This window comes from Rattus rattus, chromosome 9 (genome assembly GCF_011064425.1).
Source record: "Rattus rattus isolate New Zealand chromosome 9, Rrattus_CSIRO_v1, whole genome shotgun sequence".
NCBI classification, from domain to species: Eukaryota; Metazoa; Chordata; class Mammalia; order Rodentia; family Muridae; genus Rattus; species Rattus rattus.
In genome coordinates, this window is record NC_046162.1 from 93,174,699 (window position 1) to 93,189,226 (window position 14,528).

At 49.9% G+C, this 14,528-nt stretch overlaps 1 protein-coding gene across 7 annotated transcripts in view; it reads right to left on the minus strand.

Annotated features, from left to right (window-relative positions):
- The window catches only part of Rap1gap2 (RAP1 GTPase activating protein 2), a 220,105-nt gene that overhangs the window by 49,688 nt on the left and 155,889 nt on the right, over positions 1-14,528 (minus strand). For 5 of the 7 annotated variants that reach the window (XM_032913633.1, XM_032913632.1, XM_032913634.1 and 2 more), the window contains 5 exons: positions 7,034-7,069; positions 3,266-3,310; positions 2,412-2,444; positions 1,859-2,071; positions 615-718 (listed from right to left, as the gene is read on the minus strand). In XM_032913633.1, coding sequence (XP_032769524.1) covers positions 615-718; positions 1,859-2,071; positions 2,412-2,444; positions 3,266-3,310; positions 7,034-7,069 — 431 coding nt within the window. The remainder of the gene's footprint in view (positions 1-614; positions 719-1,858; positions 2,072-2,411; positions 2,445-3,265; positions 3,311-7,033; positions 7,070-14,528) is intronic. The other 2 variants (XM_032913631.1, XM_032913637.1) reach the window with 1 other exon arrangement.

Consider the following 14,528-nt stretch of genomic DNA (forward strand, 5'->3'; position numbering starts at 1 on the left):
CTCTTGTGAGACTGTAAGCCTCTGGGGAACAGGAACCAAGACTCAGATGTGGCTGTCCCTAGCACTCATCACAGTTTCTGGTTTAAGGGAACTCAGCAAACTGTATTAGTTGAAGCAAATGGAAACCGGTTCTAGTTCTCTCGCTCGAGATTCAGAGGGAAGGACCCTGGTGTCGATAGTCCTGCTGTAGATAACACTCCAGCACAAGGACCAGAGCACGCACCACCTTCCCTAGGTGGCTTGCAGGGGGAACAACCTGGCCAACTCTCTCCCAGAACATGGGCTGTGACCCACCCCTGTGAGCCACACTGAGCTATCCCTATTCTGTCCTTCATCTCCTCAGAGTCTCAGCTCCTCCTAAGAAAAGACTGGAAAGTTCCAGAAGTTCTGGCCTAGGTGACCCTGAGGCTCAGACAGCTGGCAGGAACAGGGCTGCAGGAATCTCCTGCTGCCTGACAACATCATACACAGCTCCCAGATTCCAGCAGCTCTGTCCCTCCTGTACAACCAGATCAGACTGGTCAGTCTGGTACTTCTGCCCTCCCCCACCCCATCTTCCTTAATGTCAGCTCTGCCTGGGAGAGGCGTGGTCAGGCCTAGCGTTGCAACCCTACCTGAGGATGATCCGAAGGTACTCGATGCCCTCAGCTTCCTCGCATTTGATGGACAGGATCAAATTCCCCAGGCTGCTGCCAGTACAGTAAAAGTTTAGATGATCCTAGAAACAGAAACTAGACATGAGCCTCCAGACACAGCCCTCATATCACCTCCTTCTCCTGAAGGGAGAAGTCCCACAGAAAGGAGGAAGAGAGAGATGCTATTGCTGCAGCAGTGATGACCGTGATGGTGATGATGACTGAGAAAAGGAGGAGGAGGAGGAGGAGGAGGAGGAGGAAGGAGGAGGAGGAGGAGGAGGAGGAGGAGGAGGAGGAAGAGGAAATAATATCAGTAGCTGCCAACCACCAAGTCCTCAGGATGTGCCAGGCACCATCTCATGACCTTAGTACCCACTCCCCTCTTCAATCCTGACCACAGCTTTGTGTAGGAGATGATGTTGCTATCCCAATTCCAACCACACAACCGCTTGCTGACAGAGCCAGGCACCACCCCACATCTGGCTGAACTCTCCAGTTCTCTTCACTACCTGATGCTGAGTTCACTTTCTCACCCAGAGAGCAACTCTACGCAATCCAAACAGTAGAAGAAAGCGAGGAGGAACCCAAGCAGAATGACGGTCCCTCTTCACAAGAGAGGCTCTCCCTGGCTTCCTGGAGCCCACCTCCCAGGCTCACCATGTTCCCAATGAGGCTATGGGTGCTACCCTTAAACTGCACCCTCTAAAGTTCAGTAAGGTTTGGATATAACCTCTTTCAGGTGAGACTGCAAAGCTATCTTAGGCTAGAGATCTCTAGACGCTTCCCTTGGGACTGTGGGGAATATACCAAGTCTGAATGACAAGAGTGTCTTTAAGAAAATGTAACATCGTTGTTAAACAGTCAGTTTCATGGGACACCATCCAAACTGAGTACCCAGCAGACCACCCTGACAGAGAGCCTGAGAGATGGGCACTGTGCGAATATAAACAGTCATCCAAGCAAGGAGGACATAGTTTGCCTTGAACCGTTAAAACTCTGTCCCATCCTCCTGCATCCCCCAGCACCACCGGTTCCATCACCTCATAAAGCACTTGCTAGAGGTCTCCAAAAGGACCCCTCACATACTAAGACAGGTGGGCAGTGAGTAGGACAGAGGTTGGAAAGAGAAGACAGAGGAGCCCCAGAACAGAGATCCATGCCCCTCTCCAAGGCAGGCCCGCTCAGGAAGGGTGCCTGGGCTCAGGAAGGGTTGCTGGGCTCACCTTGCCTAGAAAGTGCCTGCGGTAGGCCCTGGCTTCACCTCTGCACTCAAGCTTGTAGCCGAACGTGTTGGGGCTCAGGCTGTCCTCTTCCTCCTCCTCATAAACGCTGCTGCCCAGTGACGTTGGCGTACCCACGTTCTCTGGGTCCTCAATCCAGTAGCCTCCAAACTGAGGCAGGATGATCTGAGGGTATGGGCCTCCCTTCTCCACAACCTGGGGACAGAGGGAAGCTCTTGTCCACCTACCCTGGACTGCAGTGAAGAGGAACCCCACCCACCTCTGAACTGCTCCAAAGAGGGAGGCCTTCTATCTCAGGTCAAGGGCAGTAACATGATGGCCCCATGGCATCTCTAATGTCACTGGGACTCTGGGTTTTACGAGGGCAACCCCAAGTTAAACCTCAGAAAAGCTTTGGTGATGAGGCAAAGACAGGAAGGGCATTAGGTCCTCAAGTCTTAGGCCCAAGACCTTCTCCCATGTGGGGCTGGGAAAGCCACGTTCTCCTCAGGAAGGGACACCAGAGCAGGCTGTAGTAGAGTCAGGGAGCTCCTACCTCTTCAATGCTGGGGTACGGGATATAGTCCTCCTGCAAGACAAAGCACAGGACAGTGCCGTAAGTTATACAAGTGGCCATAACAGTCCAGCTATGGTTTCCATGTTCCTCACCCAGGTCTAGTGAAGGGATGTGTTGGGGGTGGGGCAGTGAGATGCACCAGGACTTCAAGGGAAGCAGAGTCAGAGAACCTTCTAGTCACAACCTTAAGGACTCAACATCCCATGCCCATTGAATAGTAGACCTGAATGCAAACCCATCCAACAAAAGACAGCATAGAAAAGGAATGCCCTGGTCACCTCCGAGACACTAGCTTATCATTCTACGGGACTAAGGTAGAGAGCTGGGCATGTTGGCACAATACAACTCAGCACTCTGGAGGCAGATCAAGAGATTGAGGTCATCTTTAACTACCCAGCAAGTTTGAGGCCAACTGGGATTTTTTAAAAAATACCCTAGTCTCTCCCTGTCCCTCCCCACATCCTCTTCAAGTGACTAGGCCCTAGACCTGGAGCTAAGACCTGATGGCCCCTCAGAGTCCAGAACCTGGCAACCCTCAACACTACGTAGGTACACAGAATGAACAGGGAGAAGCCAATCCAGGCCTCCAGTCCTCCAGTCTCACTTGAGGTCTCCACTAGCCTGCTGGGAAGCAGCCTTAAGACACTGAGCCAAGGTCCCTTCACTGCCCACCAGACATTAGTCTAATGGGAGTGCAGTGGATAAATGGCTCCTGGCGCAAAGCAGAGTTGGTGTGCATACGAGGAGAGTCCAACACACTCCCTGAGCCTCCTGCCCTCTTCCTACATCAGTCCCTCTCAGGGCCCACCTAGCCACTCAACTGCCTATCCCACCTTGTTCTTCTGGGGTCCTGGCCTCTGCTCTTCGAGCTTGATTCCCTGTGGAAACAAGGAAGAGAGGATCCACGTAAACATAGGTCACTGCTCATGGGTAGGAGCGTCTGGAGCTCTTAGCCAGCTGGTGGGTACTGGAGCCTCTCACCTCCCACACTTGGCAGTTGTCCACCCCAACACCAGCCCCAGATAAGGGTGTGGGGTGGCCAGTTAAGAGTATAAATAAACGAGCCAGGTCTCCTGTGTTCAAATCCCAACATTGCCACTTCCTAGATGGATGACTTGGGACAAGCCACTGATTCCTCTGCACGACTCCTGTTCTCAGTGGTGAAGTGGAAAAGGTGACAGTGTCTTCTGTCACAGCACTGGTTAAAGGCTGGTGATAGGTTATGCATGTCCAATACCAATGGTGTACACTAAATGCTGTGGGTAGAAGTAGTATAAATGGGTGGTGTTATCATCTCTGTGAATAAACACCTTCCTGAAAGCCATAGGGCAATGAATGTGAAAGATGAACGCCCACATCTGCAAACGTCAGAGCCAACAACACATCGGTCCTTCTGCCTTCTAGCTCCACCTTTGTCCTGGAGGAAGGGTGTTTAGGTGACAGGCAGGAACTATGGCCCTTCACTTCCTCATTCTGCTTCCTATGTGTAGCCCAGGGAGTCTCCCTAGCTACAAATGTAGAACGAGGATTAGACCTCAACCCACCACCTGGATCTCCCAGATTCAAGGACCAGGGTTGGATTAAAGGGCTTCGCCTGCAGTCCCTAAGACTTTAGCTCCTCTGTCCAGCAACCCTGGTCGGGTTCTGACTTGACTGGACTGTGCGAGAGGGAAGGAAGCACACAGCATTCCCAAGACTGGATGCATCAGGTGATAGTATGAACTGGAGGGCATCTGGGGTTCATCTCAAGCTGGGTATATAATACACACCCTGCTCCCTGGACAGCAGGGCTCCTGCTAACTGGGTGGAATTTGACGTAGTTTCTCTGGACTCCTGGACTGAGTCATACCTCCAGCATTGTTCAGGAGGGCGTGGGAAGGCCCCTCCCACTGACAGGTGCTTCTCACACACCCAAAGAAAGCTGCCTGGGTGGCCCTATAGACCCCATCCAGGTTGGCACACTGGGCAGGTTGGGGAGTGATGTCAGTAGTTTGTTTTGTTTGTCCTTCATTAGTCATCCCTGCCTGGGAACAGACCCCAGGGCAGGAGTGCAACCCTCTACCAGCCTCACAGCCATTCCACCCCTAACCCAACCAGGGAGCCCTATCCTCAGCCAAGCCCTACCTCCCCCCAAGCATTAACCTCTGCAGTAGATGCTGTCTTTATGTTCCCTTCTCTCTGTCTCCAAGAAAAAAATGGAGGTTCAGAGAGGGAAATGACTTGACCAAGGGCATTCAGCTAGAGGACATTAAGTTCAGATCTGTATCTGGGCTGGGGGACTCCAAAGTATGTGCCCCCGAAGCGTGCCTGGCTTCAAATTCCTAGACTTGGGCTGGGATTGGGGATCTTGGATCCTAGTTTTGTTGCTTCAGAACTAGCAATGTGAACCAGCCACGTAAGTGCTCTGACTCAGTTTCCATAATGGCAAGATGAAGAGAGCTGAAGCCCATGCCTGAGGGTGGAATCCAGCCGCACTGTGCACCATCCTTTCTCTCTCCCTATATGTAAGCCCCAACCAGGCAACTGCTGGAACTCAGTCCACTAGGGCCAGCGTCCGGGGCACACACGGGTGAGTCTTACACAGTACAATTTTGCTTCCCGCCATTTCTACTGAGGTTCGGCTGGGAAGCCATGATGGGGATCACTGTCCCTGACCTAAGGAGAGATTTGAAAACAAGCTCCCTGCTCCCAGGATAACTGGGAGGACAAAGCTAGACAAGCAGAGCAGTCCAAGAGTCCACAGGGCTGGCTTCTGTGGGAGGAGGCAGGGACTCCGGCTGCAGGTGAGGGTGGGTGGGCTGAGGAGCAATCGCAGAGAAGGCAGAGGGAGCCACCAGTCTCTCCCAGTGAGCTGAGATCTCCCTGGCTAGCAGGGAAGCTCCCGGGTTTGCTCGCTGTTGAGCACTTAATGATACCCTACCTCCCACCAGTCTGCGGTGTGCAGCTCGTTTCCGCAGCTAGATTCTGAGTTCCCCTAAATGCGACTAAAATGAGTTTGCAGTCCACAAACTGCTGGGCACAGCGGAGAACTGAACAATTTATTCACAGTAATGGCACAACTACTAACAATTACTCTCCCTTAAGGCACCCTTCCCTTCCCTTCCCCATCCTCGGGAAAACTGGGAGTGCCTTCTGCTCTGAATAACAGGACCACCCTGGACCCTTTCTCTGCCCCTCCTCCCAAAGCTTCCAGCCCCCTTTTTCAAACCTCCCTCCTGGAATAAGAATACAAAGAAGAAACTGAACCAGACTCTTCCTCCTCTGGAGCAAAACCAGCGTCATACTTTCCAGTGCTCTTGCTGGGTGTTGTCCCCTGTGACGTGGGGCTGGGAGGACAGAGGGATATGTAGCTCTGAAGGCCTCATAAGGACAAGACAGCCCTTGTCAATCTATGAACCCAAAGAAGCACTTGGAATACCTATTCCATTGTCAACTGCTCTGTCACAATCCTGTCAACTAACCCGGACTTCAGTTGACCCCGGTGTAGACAACAGAACAGCTCTTACCTGTGAACCCTAGTGCAGGGTGGGAGACGCTGGTTCTAGGGGCACATGGATAAGAACAACCCTGGGCACTCAGTTCTCTGTGTTCAGTGGCATAGTGTCTTGCACAGAGCATACTCACATCCCCACTGTGTCCTTCAAACCTCTCTAGATGACTTAAAATCCCTACCATGGTAAATAGTGTTGCTGCCTCGTCCAGGGAAGAACGGCAAAGCCATGTCTATTCGTGTTCGGTACAGCTGTCACAAGCCCTCAGTGATTACATCCACAGCTGCCTTAACCCACAGAGCTGATCTGTAGATACAGACTGTGATTACAAAAGGGCCCTCACATCCACTCCAAACGTTGGCTTCCATGGGGTACCCTCAAGCATTTACATACAGGATCTCATTTCATCTCCAACATTGTATTGACGTGTATTTTTACTCTATTTTGGTTTTGGTGATCTGGAAATGGCAAGCAAGTTGTATCAGTAAGTGGCAAGTGTAGGATTTGAACTCAGATCTGCATCTCACTTGCAGCCCTGTCTCCCCAGCTCCATATAACTCTCCTCTAGATGGGACTTGCTTTTTCAACTCCTTCCAGAATCAACAGCTCTACTGAGCCGTCTTCATGTCCCAAGGGTTAATGGTAGACTGGGCTAGCCCTCCATGTCCCAAGGGTTAATGGTAGACTGGGCTAGCCCTCCATGTCCCAAGGGTTAATGGTAGACTGGGCTAGCCCTCCATGTCCCAAGGGTTAATGGTAGACTGGGCTAGCCCTCCATGTCCCAAGGGTTAATGGTAAACTGGGCTGGCCCTCCATGTCCCAAGGGTTAATGGTAGACTGGGCTGGCCCTCCATGTCCCAAGGGTTAATGGTAGACTGGGCTAGCCCTCTATGTCCCAAGGGTTAATGGTAGACTGGGCTGGCCCTCCATGTCCCAAGGGTTAATGGTAGACTGGGCTGGCCCTCCATGTCCCAAGGGTTAATGGTAGACTGGGCTGGCCCTCCATGTCCCAAGGGTTAATGGTAGACTGGGGTAGCCCTCCATGTCCCAAGGGTTAATGGTAGATTGGGCTAGCTCTCCATGTCCCAAGGCACTGTTTAGGGTACTCACCTGCATCTTTTCCAGCATCTCGAAGAACTCCGCAGACTGAAAGATAGAAAGGGGGTGGGGGTTCAGTAGGAAAGGCTGCTGATAACGTCTCCCTTTCATGAACCCTCTGGAAACTGAGCCCCAGCCTTCCTTCCCCAGGGACACGATGCATTCAGGTCAAGAGAGATGATAATGTGATTTCTGCCTTCGCAGGCCTGCAGAACCAGAACACTCCATGCAATCAAAGAAATGAAACAGGCCTGGCTGATGATCAGTTCTACGGAGTGCAGTCCCTCGCAGCAGGAGGTTATGTGGTTCCCTGGAGAGAACCCAAGTCCCCCCAAAACGCCTGGGAAGATGCACGCACCAGCAGGATCAGTGTCTGGGATGTTTCCAGCCAATAGCAACGCTGACATGACCGACACTCATAGCTGTCTGCCATTTGTAACACCATGGTCTTTCCTGTCTCCAATAAAAATCTCACTCAGGACCTGACAGAGCCAGCAAACACACATCTGCTCCAGCCTGGGTCTTGATGTGGCCCTCTGCCTCCAGCCTCTGGGGCACAGCTTGGAGATCTTTGGTGAGGCAAAGCTCCAGATGTACTGAGCCTCCAGGTCCGAGGGGGAATCACTTTCCAATGCTCCAACAGCACCTCTCCAGATCTTTAACCTACTTTGGTATCACCTGTGGAAGCTCCAGGGTGGGGAGAAAAGGATGGAGGAAGCTGGCAAGTCCTCTGCTAAGGACAGAGAGGACTCCCTCATGAGTCCCCCAACAGCCAAGCCACCAGCCCAATACCCCTGGCATCTGTAAGTCAGTGAGTGCCCAGAGCAGACATGGCCCTCATGAGAGAGAAAGGCAGCAGTGATGAGGGCGAACACACTCATCACCCAACACTCTCCAGGCTCTGCAGATATCAGTGAGCTAGAGCAGCCTCTGGCCCTACTGCCCTTAGAGTCCTTCAGAAGGAACCACTAATGGGAAGGACTTCTGGCAGTCACCTGGAGAGGCTCATCCCTGCTTCAAGTGCCAATCATCTGTTAGACTACAAAGCAGGCCTGCTAAAGAGGCAGACCTTTAGCCTGCAACCTACAGCGATCTAGGACGTACGATCTGAACCCTGACATAGCAGGAACAGGAGTAGGCCTGAGGCACTCACACCTAGCACCCACGGCCAGAGCAGCCATCAAGCATCCAGACTCCAAACCTGGCCTTTCCACTCACTTTAAGTACACACCACACAGCATTCTTTCAACCTCGGTGTCTAGGCCACTGGGACTGCCAGACACAGAGCTTACACAGATCAATAAAGACAGGGACAAGGGGACAGAAAGAGCCATCGTTCATTTCAATAGACTCCTGACCCAGCAGCTACACTCCTAGTAATCTATATCCTAACACATGCACACTATGCCAAGCACTCATAAAGAGCTTATCACCGCACTGATTACAACAGTAAGAAACAAAACAGCTTCAGTGCTGATCTATAAAAATGTTTGGGCTACACTACATCCGTGGAGTAAGAATGCAAATACTGCGTACAATTGTATGGCATCGAATTTAATGACTTACATGAAATGGGAAAATTCACAGGAAACCACAAACTACGAAAACTGACTCAGAAAGAAACAGAAAGTCTAAAAAATAAAAAATCAAAACAAATAATGATTTAAAAATTACCCACAAAGAAAGCCCCAGGGCCAGATGGCTTCAACTGTACATCCTACCAAATATTTAAATAAGAACGAATACTAATCTTCGTGATCACTGTGACAACACGGCCCACAGACTAGGACTGTGTTTGTCAGCCGTGTATTTGATAAGAGATTGTGCGCAGACTATGTAAAGAATGCTAATAACCCAATAATAAAAAGACAAACAGTTCCATCTAAAATTAGCAAGTGTGGGGCTGGGAAGACGGCCCGGCAGGTAAAGGGTGGGCTGTGCAAGTGTGAGGACCAGACTCCGGAGCCCCAGGACCCACCTAAAAGTGGGAGTGGAGACACAAGACCCGGAGACAGAGAACCCAGAGCCAGCTGGACTAATAGACTAATAGACTCGGTGAGCTCTGAGTTCAGTGGAAGATCCTTCCTCGATAGATACAGTGGGGAGCAATTAATGAAGATTCTGGGTATCAGCCTTGGGCCTCCTTTCTCCTTGGCACAAGCATGTGACCATGGGCATACACCACATACAAATATGCCAAAGAGCACAAATGTCTGCACAGACACTCCCACCCTGACACAGATGAACAGTTAGCACACAAGAAGACTCGCTGTGTCATTAGCCCTCAGGAAACAGAGCAAAACCACAGTGAGACTCCACTCACATCGCCTCGATGGCCAAAATCAGAAACTGAAGGAGGGAAAATATGGGAGGACTCAGGGGAGGAGCAGGGCTGGACAGGATCAAAATACATTTTATGAAATTTTATGAAGAATTATTTTTAAAAAGAAAGAAGGGGGGTAAGGACACGATGACATTGGAGTCCCGTGTTCTGCTGGTAAGATGTGAAACAGCACACACGCTGTGGAAAATAACTTTTAATTCCTAAAATAAAATCCTAAACGTGAAACCAAATAAGGTGGTTCACGCCTTTAGTCCCAGCACATAGGAGGCAGAGGCAGGAGGAAAGATGTTAGCGTAAGATCAATGGAGTCCACACGACACGTCCCAGGCCAGCCGGAACTATAGAGTGAAGTCCCATCTCATAAAAGAAAAGTTACTATACGAAAAAAATCTGTTTTCAATAAAAAAGAAAAAACTTAAACAGAGATGTCACCTGACCTGGAAATTCTATTCCGGTGTGTATGATCTAAAGAACTGAACACGGGTACTCAAATAATTGTACACAAGTGTTCCTACCAGCATTTTTTTCAGACTTGTCAACAGGTAAAAACCCCAAATGTCCATCTGGGAAAATGGGTAAATAAAATGTGACCTATAGATACAATGGAATAGTGTTCAGCCATAAAAAGGGAAGAAGTGTTGATTTGTGTTATCACATAGATCAGTGGCTCTCAACCTTCCTAATGCTACGACCCCTTAATACAGTTCCTCGTGTTGTGGTGAATGGCAATCCTAAAATTATTTTGTTGCTTCTTCATAACTGTAATTTTGCTACTGTTATGACCCTTGCTGTAGATGAACTTCGAAAACTATCATAAGTGCAAAAAGACAAACACGAAAGAATACATATGAAGCAGCTCACTCTATGAGTTCATAATGTGTCCAAATACAAGTGTCTGTCCGCACAGAAAGTAGGTCAGTAGTTGCTGGAGGAGGAAGGGTCAGAAGACCGGAGGGTAATAGGCAAAGACCATGAGCTTCTCTCGGAATGAATAGACAGAAGTTCTCTCCCATCACTGCTGCGGCAATGGCTACGCCACTCTGTGGCTATATCCAAGACATTAAGTTGTATCGCAATGGATATATTTTCAAACCTTACACAACTCAAGAAGAAAAACATTTTATACTGTTCAGGTAGACATTCTTCCGGATGCAGTATGTTGTAGGGAAACGCAGGTCAGAGGACATCGCATGGAATATGATCTCACTTTTATATTTCAAAAAGAAAGAAAGAACCTCAGTGCATGCAGGGAAGACGACCACCTCGAGCTATTGAAAGGTGATCCTATGGAGAAGGGCGGATGGGGGTGTGTGCCCGTTTACATTTGGGCTGCTTCACACAGCAGACACACATCATTTGCATAAATCATTTTTGTGAGGAAAACAGAAAGATGTGCCAAGGACATGGAGCATCCACTAAAGGAGAAACGGAACTGACCACGGAGCAGAGAGACGAACATCAGGTTTCCTAGTCATGAAAGGAGCAGAACTATGACTGATAAGACACCGTTCATCTATCATGTTGCCCAGTGTTGACAAGGATATGGGGTGACAAACACAGGATCTGTAGGAATGTGTATAATTGGGGTTTTCTTTCTAGAGGACATTTTGGTGCTTAGCGTCAAAGGTATTAAAAAACGTTCACAGGTTTTGGTCCAATTAAACTGCTCAGGGGAGCTGACCCTAAAAGAATATGTGAGCAACTGCACATGACAGGCACACAGGGGCGTGTACATGTTTAAAAAGAAGAAGGAGGGGGATTGGGCATTTAGCTCAGTGGTAGAGAGCTTGCCTAGCAAGCGCAAGGCCCTGGGTTCAGTCCCCAGCTCCAGGGGGGGGAAAAAGGAGGAGGAAGAAGAGGAGGGGGAGGAGGAAGAGGAGGGAGAGGAGGCAGTGGTAACAGTGCCCAGACCAGAGGGGGGAGGAGCAATGCGCATACAGTAACAGTCCACAAGGGCAGGGCAGAGAACTCAGGAGGTAGGAGCAGGAGGACCAGGGATCAAGGTCATCCTCACCTACAGAACAAGCACAGGCCAGCCTGAGATACAGGAGATCCTGTCTCAAAAAAGAGAGAGTCCCTCACCAGAAAACTATGTGAATTCTGCGCATACAGATTCACAGTTCAGGGCTAGCTGAGGGAAGAGAGCATCAGAAACAAAACAGGAAGCTGGTCCCCTGCCTTTCAGTTAAACATAAAACAGTACCCAAGTGTACACAGGCAGATCTGAGGATGAGCGCATCCTTGGGATGAGATAAGGCATTTCTTCGGTGTTTTGTTCTTTGGAAATTTTACAAATTGCTTTTAATGTGTAATCTAAGTTCTAAAGATCCTGACATGTATGTGGGGGCTCTGGCAGACCCTTTGTTACTATTGTTGCTTCCCCTAAAGCCAGCTTCAGGTCCATCCCACAGGAAGCTGCCAGGACACAGGTCACAGTCTTTGGCGCCTACAGAAAGCCCTGGATTCAAGCCAACTTACTCTCAAGGTCACACTCAGCTCTGTGTATCATTGACTAAGATGCTTCCCTGAGTCACCCATAAACCCAGCTTGCTCCCAGCTGCTCATCCAGCTGGTGACCAAAACCTTTTCAGCGCTCCCTCCCATGGATCACTGAGCCCTCACTGATAAAACCTCTTCAAGATGTGGACCGGATGCCAGAAATACCAGGAAGGGTCCAACTCCCCAGGAACCTGGTCTTAACCGTGAGACAAAGCTATGCAGGTTTATGTCGCAGATGACAGCCCACATTGCTCACAGGGGACATGAAGCACTTCTTACTGGGACTCCAAATGTGCTTCTCTCCTTCTGTGTAACGAATCACTCTAGAACTTAGCAGTTCTAACCCATTCATGCGGCGTTCGGGTAACTATAAAGATAGGGTTACCTGATGGCCTCACTGGAGCCGGAACACCCACATGGACATCAAGAGAAGAACACACTGCATCCTAAGAGGCCTCTCCACTGCCTGCTTGAATGTCCTCAAAATGTGGCAGCTATGCTCACAATAAGAGCAAGCAATCCAAGAGAGGGCACACACAGAAAAAGCTGTATCATCCTGCACTATTCAATCAAAATCATACACCATCATACCCACCTTGTCCTATTGTTGGAAGCAATAAATAGGAAACCCAGCCCACACTTGATGGGCAGGCAACTGGTTTCTACCTCTTGAGTCAAGAACTATGAAAGAGCATGTGGATGCCAGCCGGGGAAGGTGATTCAATCAGTCACGTGCTTGCCCCACAAACATGTGGGCCTGAATTCAAATCCCAAGCATCCATGTTTAAAGTGAGGTGCTGCAGCAATGTGTCAGAATCCCGGCACTGGGGAGATAGCGGTGTATATCCCAGAGGAGCGCTGGACGGCTAGCTAGCCAATCGAAGAGCTCCAGGTTCAGTGAAAGATCCTGTCTCGAAAGCAAGAACAAAACAACAAAAACAAGGTAGAAAAGCAACTGAAAAAGAGACACCTGATGTAGAACTCTGGCTTAACACTGTATATGTGTGTGTGTGTGTGTGTGTGTGTGTGTGTGTGTGTGTGTGTGTGTGTGTGTGTGGTGTGTGTGTGTGTGTGTGGTGTGTGTGTGTGTGTGTGTGTGTGTGTGTGTGTGTGTGTGTGTGTGTGTGTGTGTGTGTGTGTGTGTGTGTGTGGTGTGTGTGGTGTGTGTGTGTGTGTGTGTGTGTGTGTGTGTGTGTGTGTGGTGTGTGTGGTGTGTGTGTGGTGTGTGTGTGTGGTGTGTGTGTGTGTGTGTGTGTGTGTGTGTGTGTGTGTGGTGTGTGTGTGTGTGTGTGTGTGTGTGTGTGTGTGTGTGTGTGTGTGTGTGTGTGTGTGTGTGTGTGTGTGTGTGTGTGTGTGTGGTGTGCGTGTGTGTGTGGTGTGTGTGTGTGTGTGTGTGTGTGTGTGTGTGTGTGTGTGTGTGTGTGTGTGTGTGTGTGTGTGTGTGTGTGTGTGTGTGTGGTGTGTGTGTGTGTGTGTGTGTGTGTGTGTGTGTGTGTGTGTGTGTGGTGTGTGTGTGTGGGTGTGTGTGTGTGTGTGTGTGTGTGTGTGTGTGTGTGTGTGTGTGTGTGAAATTAAAAAACCAACACATGGGGAAAGTCTTCTGCAAAATACAGGGTCCAGGCTGACCTTACAAGATAAAGAGAGATGGCTTGAGCTGAATAAGGAGTGCATGGTTCCCAGGCACCGGGAACCACGCAGCAAAGGTAGGAAAGAGAAGGAATACAGGCATCTGACGATCAGGGGGTGGACCAGCCCAGCTGGACCGAGGCCTCCGAATCAAACATTTTAAAGTGGAATGGAAAGGACTGCTGGAATATAGACCTGAGAGAGACTCTGAACTCCAGAACTCAGGCTTCTTCTCCAATTCAAAGGGTTGGTCATAGCAGAAAAAGAGGCAGCAGAACTCAAGATTGGGGTCAGCCATCATGCTACTACCCAGCTATGTGGTGATAGCATATGCTACCCTCTTGATTTCCTCCACTGAAAACCGAATCAAATAATCCTCGGCCTCCAAGGGTCTCACACGGGTTAAGTAAAATCACCCAGCTAAGGCCCCAGCAAATGCTAACTAAGCAGACAGCAGCCACAGGCCGGAAGGGTCAGAAAGCTGCTGGAACCCCGTTGAGAGATGCTCTAGCAGCTTTTGTGACTCCAGTAGTCTCCCCACAGAAGGCATTTCTGGATGACTACTGCAGATGAGTGTCCCATGGCCCTGAGGCTGGCAAGGAAGGTAAGAAGAGCCATGATTCATCGTCAGCTGTGAGTAACACACCAGGTGGAAGATTCCTTCGTGGACGACACTACAGATCAGAAACTAACCAATGCAAACTGGGCTCTGCTGGGCTGGCCCAACTTCTCAGTAACTCGTTGAACTTTCCAATGGGACAATTCCACCCTTGGCAAAGAGTAGGTCTCCCTTTCCACCCAGAAGCAAGGTGACTCAGGCCAGCCTAGAACCACACTGCAGCCATTTGGACCCACCCTCATCTCTCTGAGAATATTCCGCCCAGCCAAGGGCATGCAATCCCATAAAGGCTCACTGACTCCCTAGCATTTTCCCACATCAACTGTAGGATAGAAAAGGCCATGGCCAGGGCATCCTTAGGAAGGGGGTCTCCTCCCACCCAGAAAACCAGGCCCCTGGATTTCACTCAGGAATGCGAC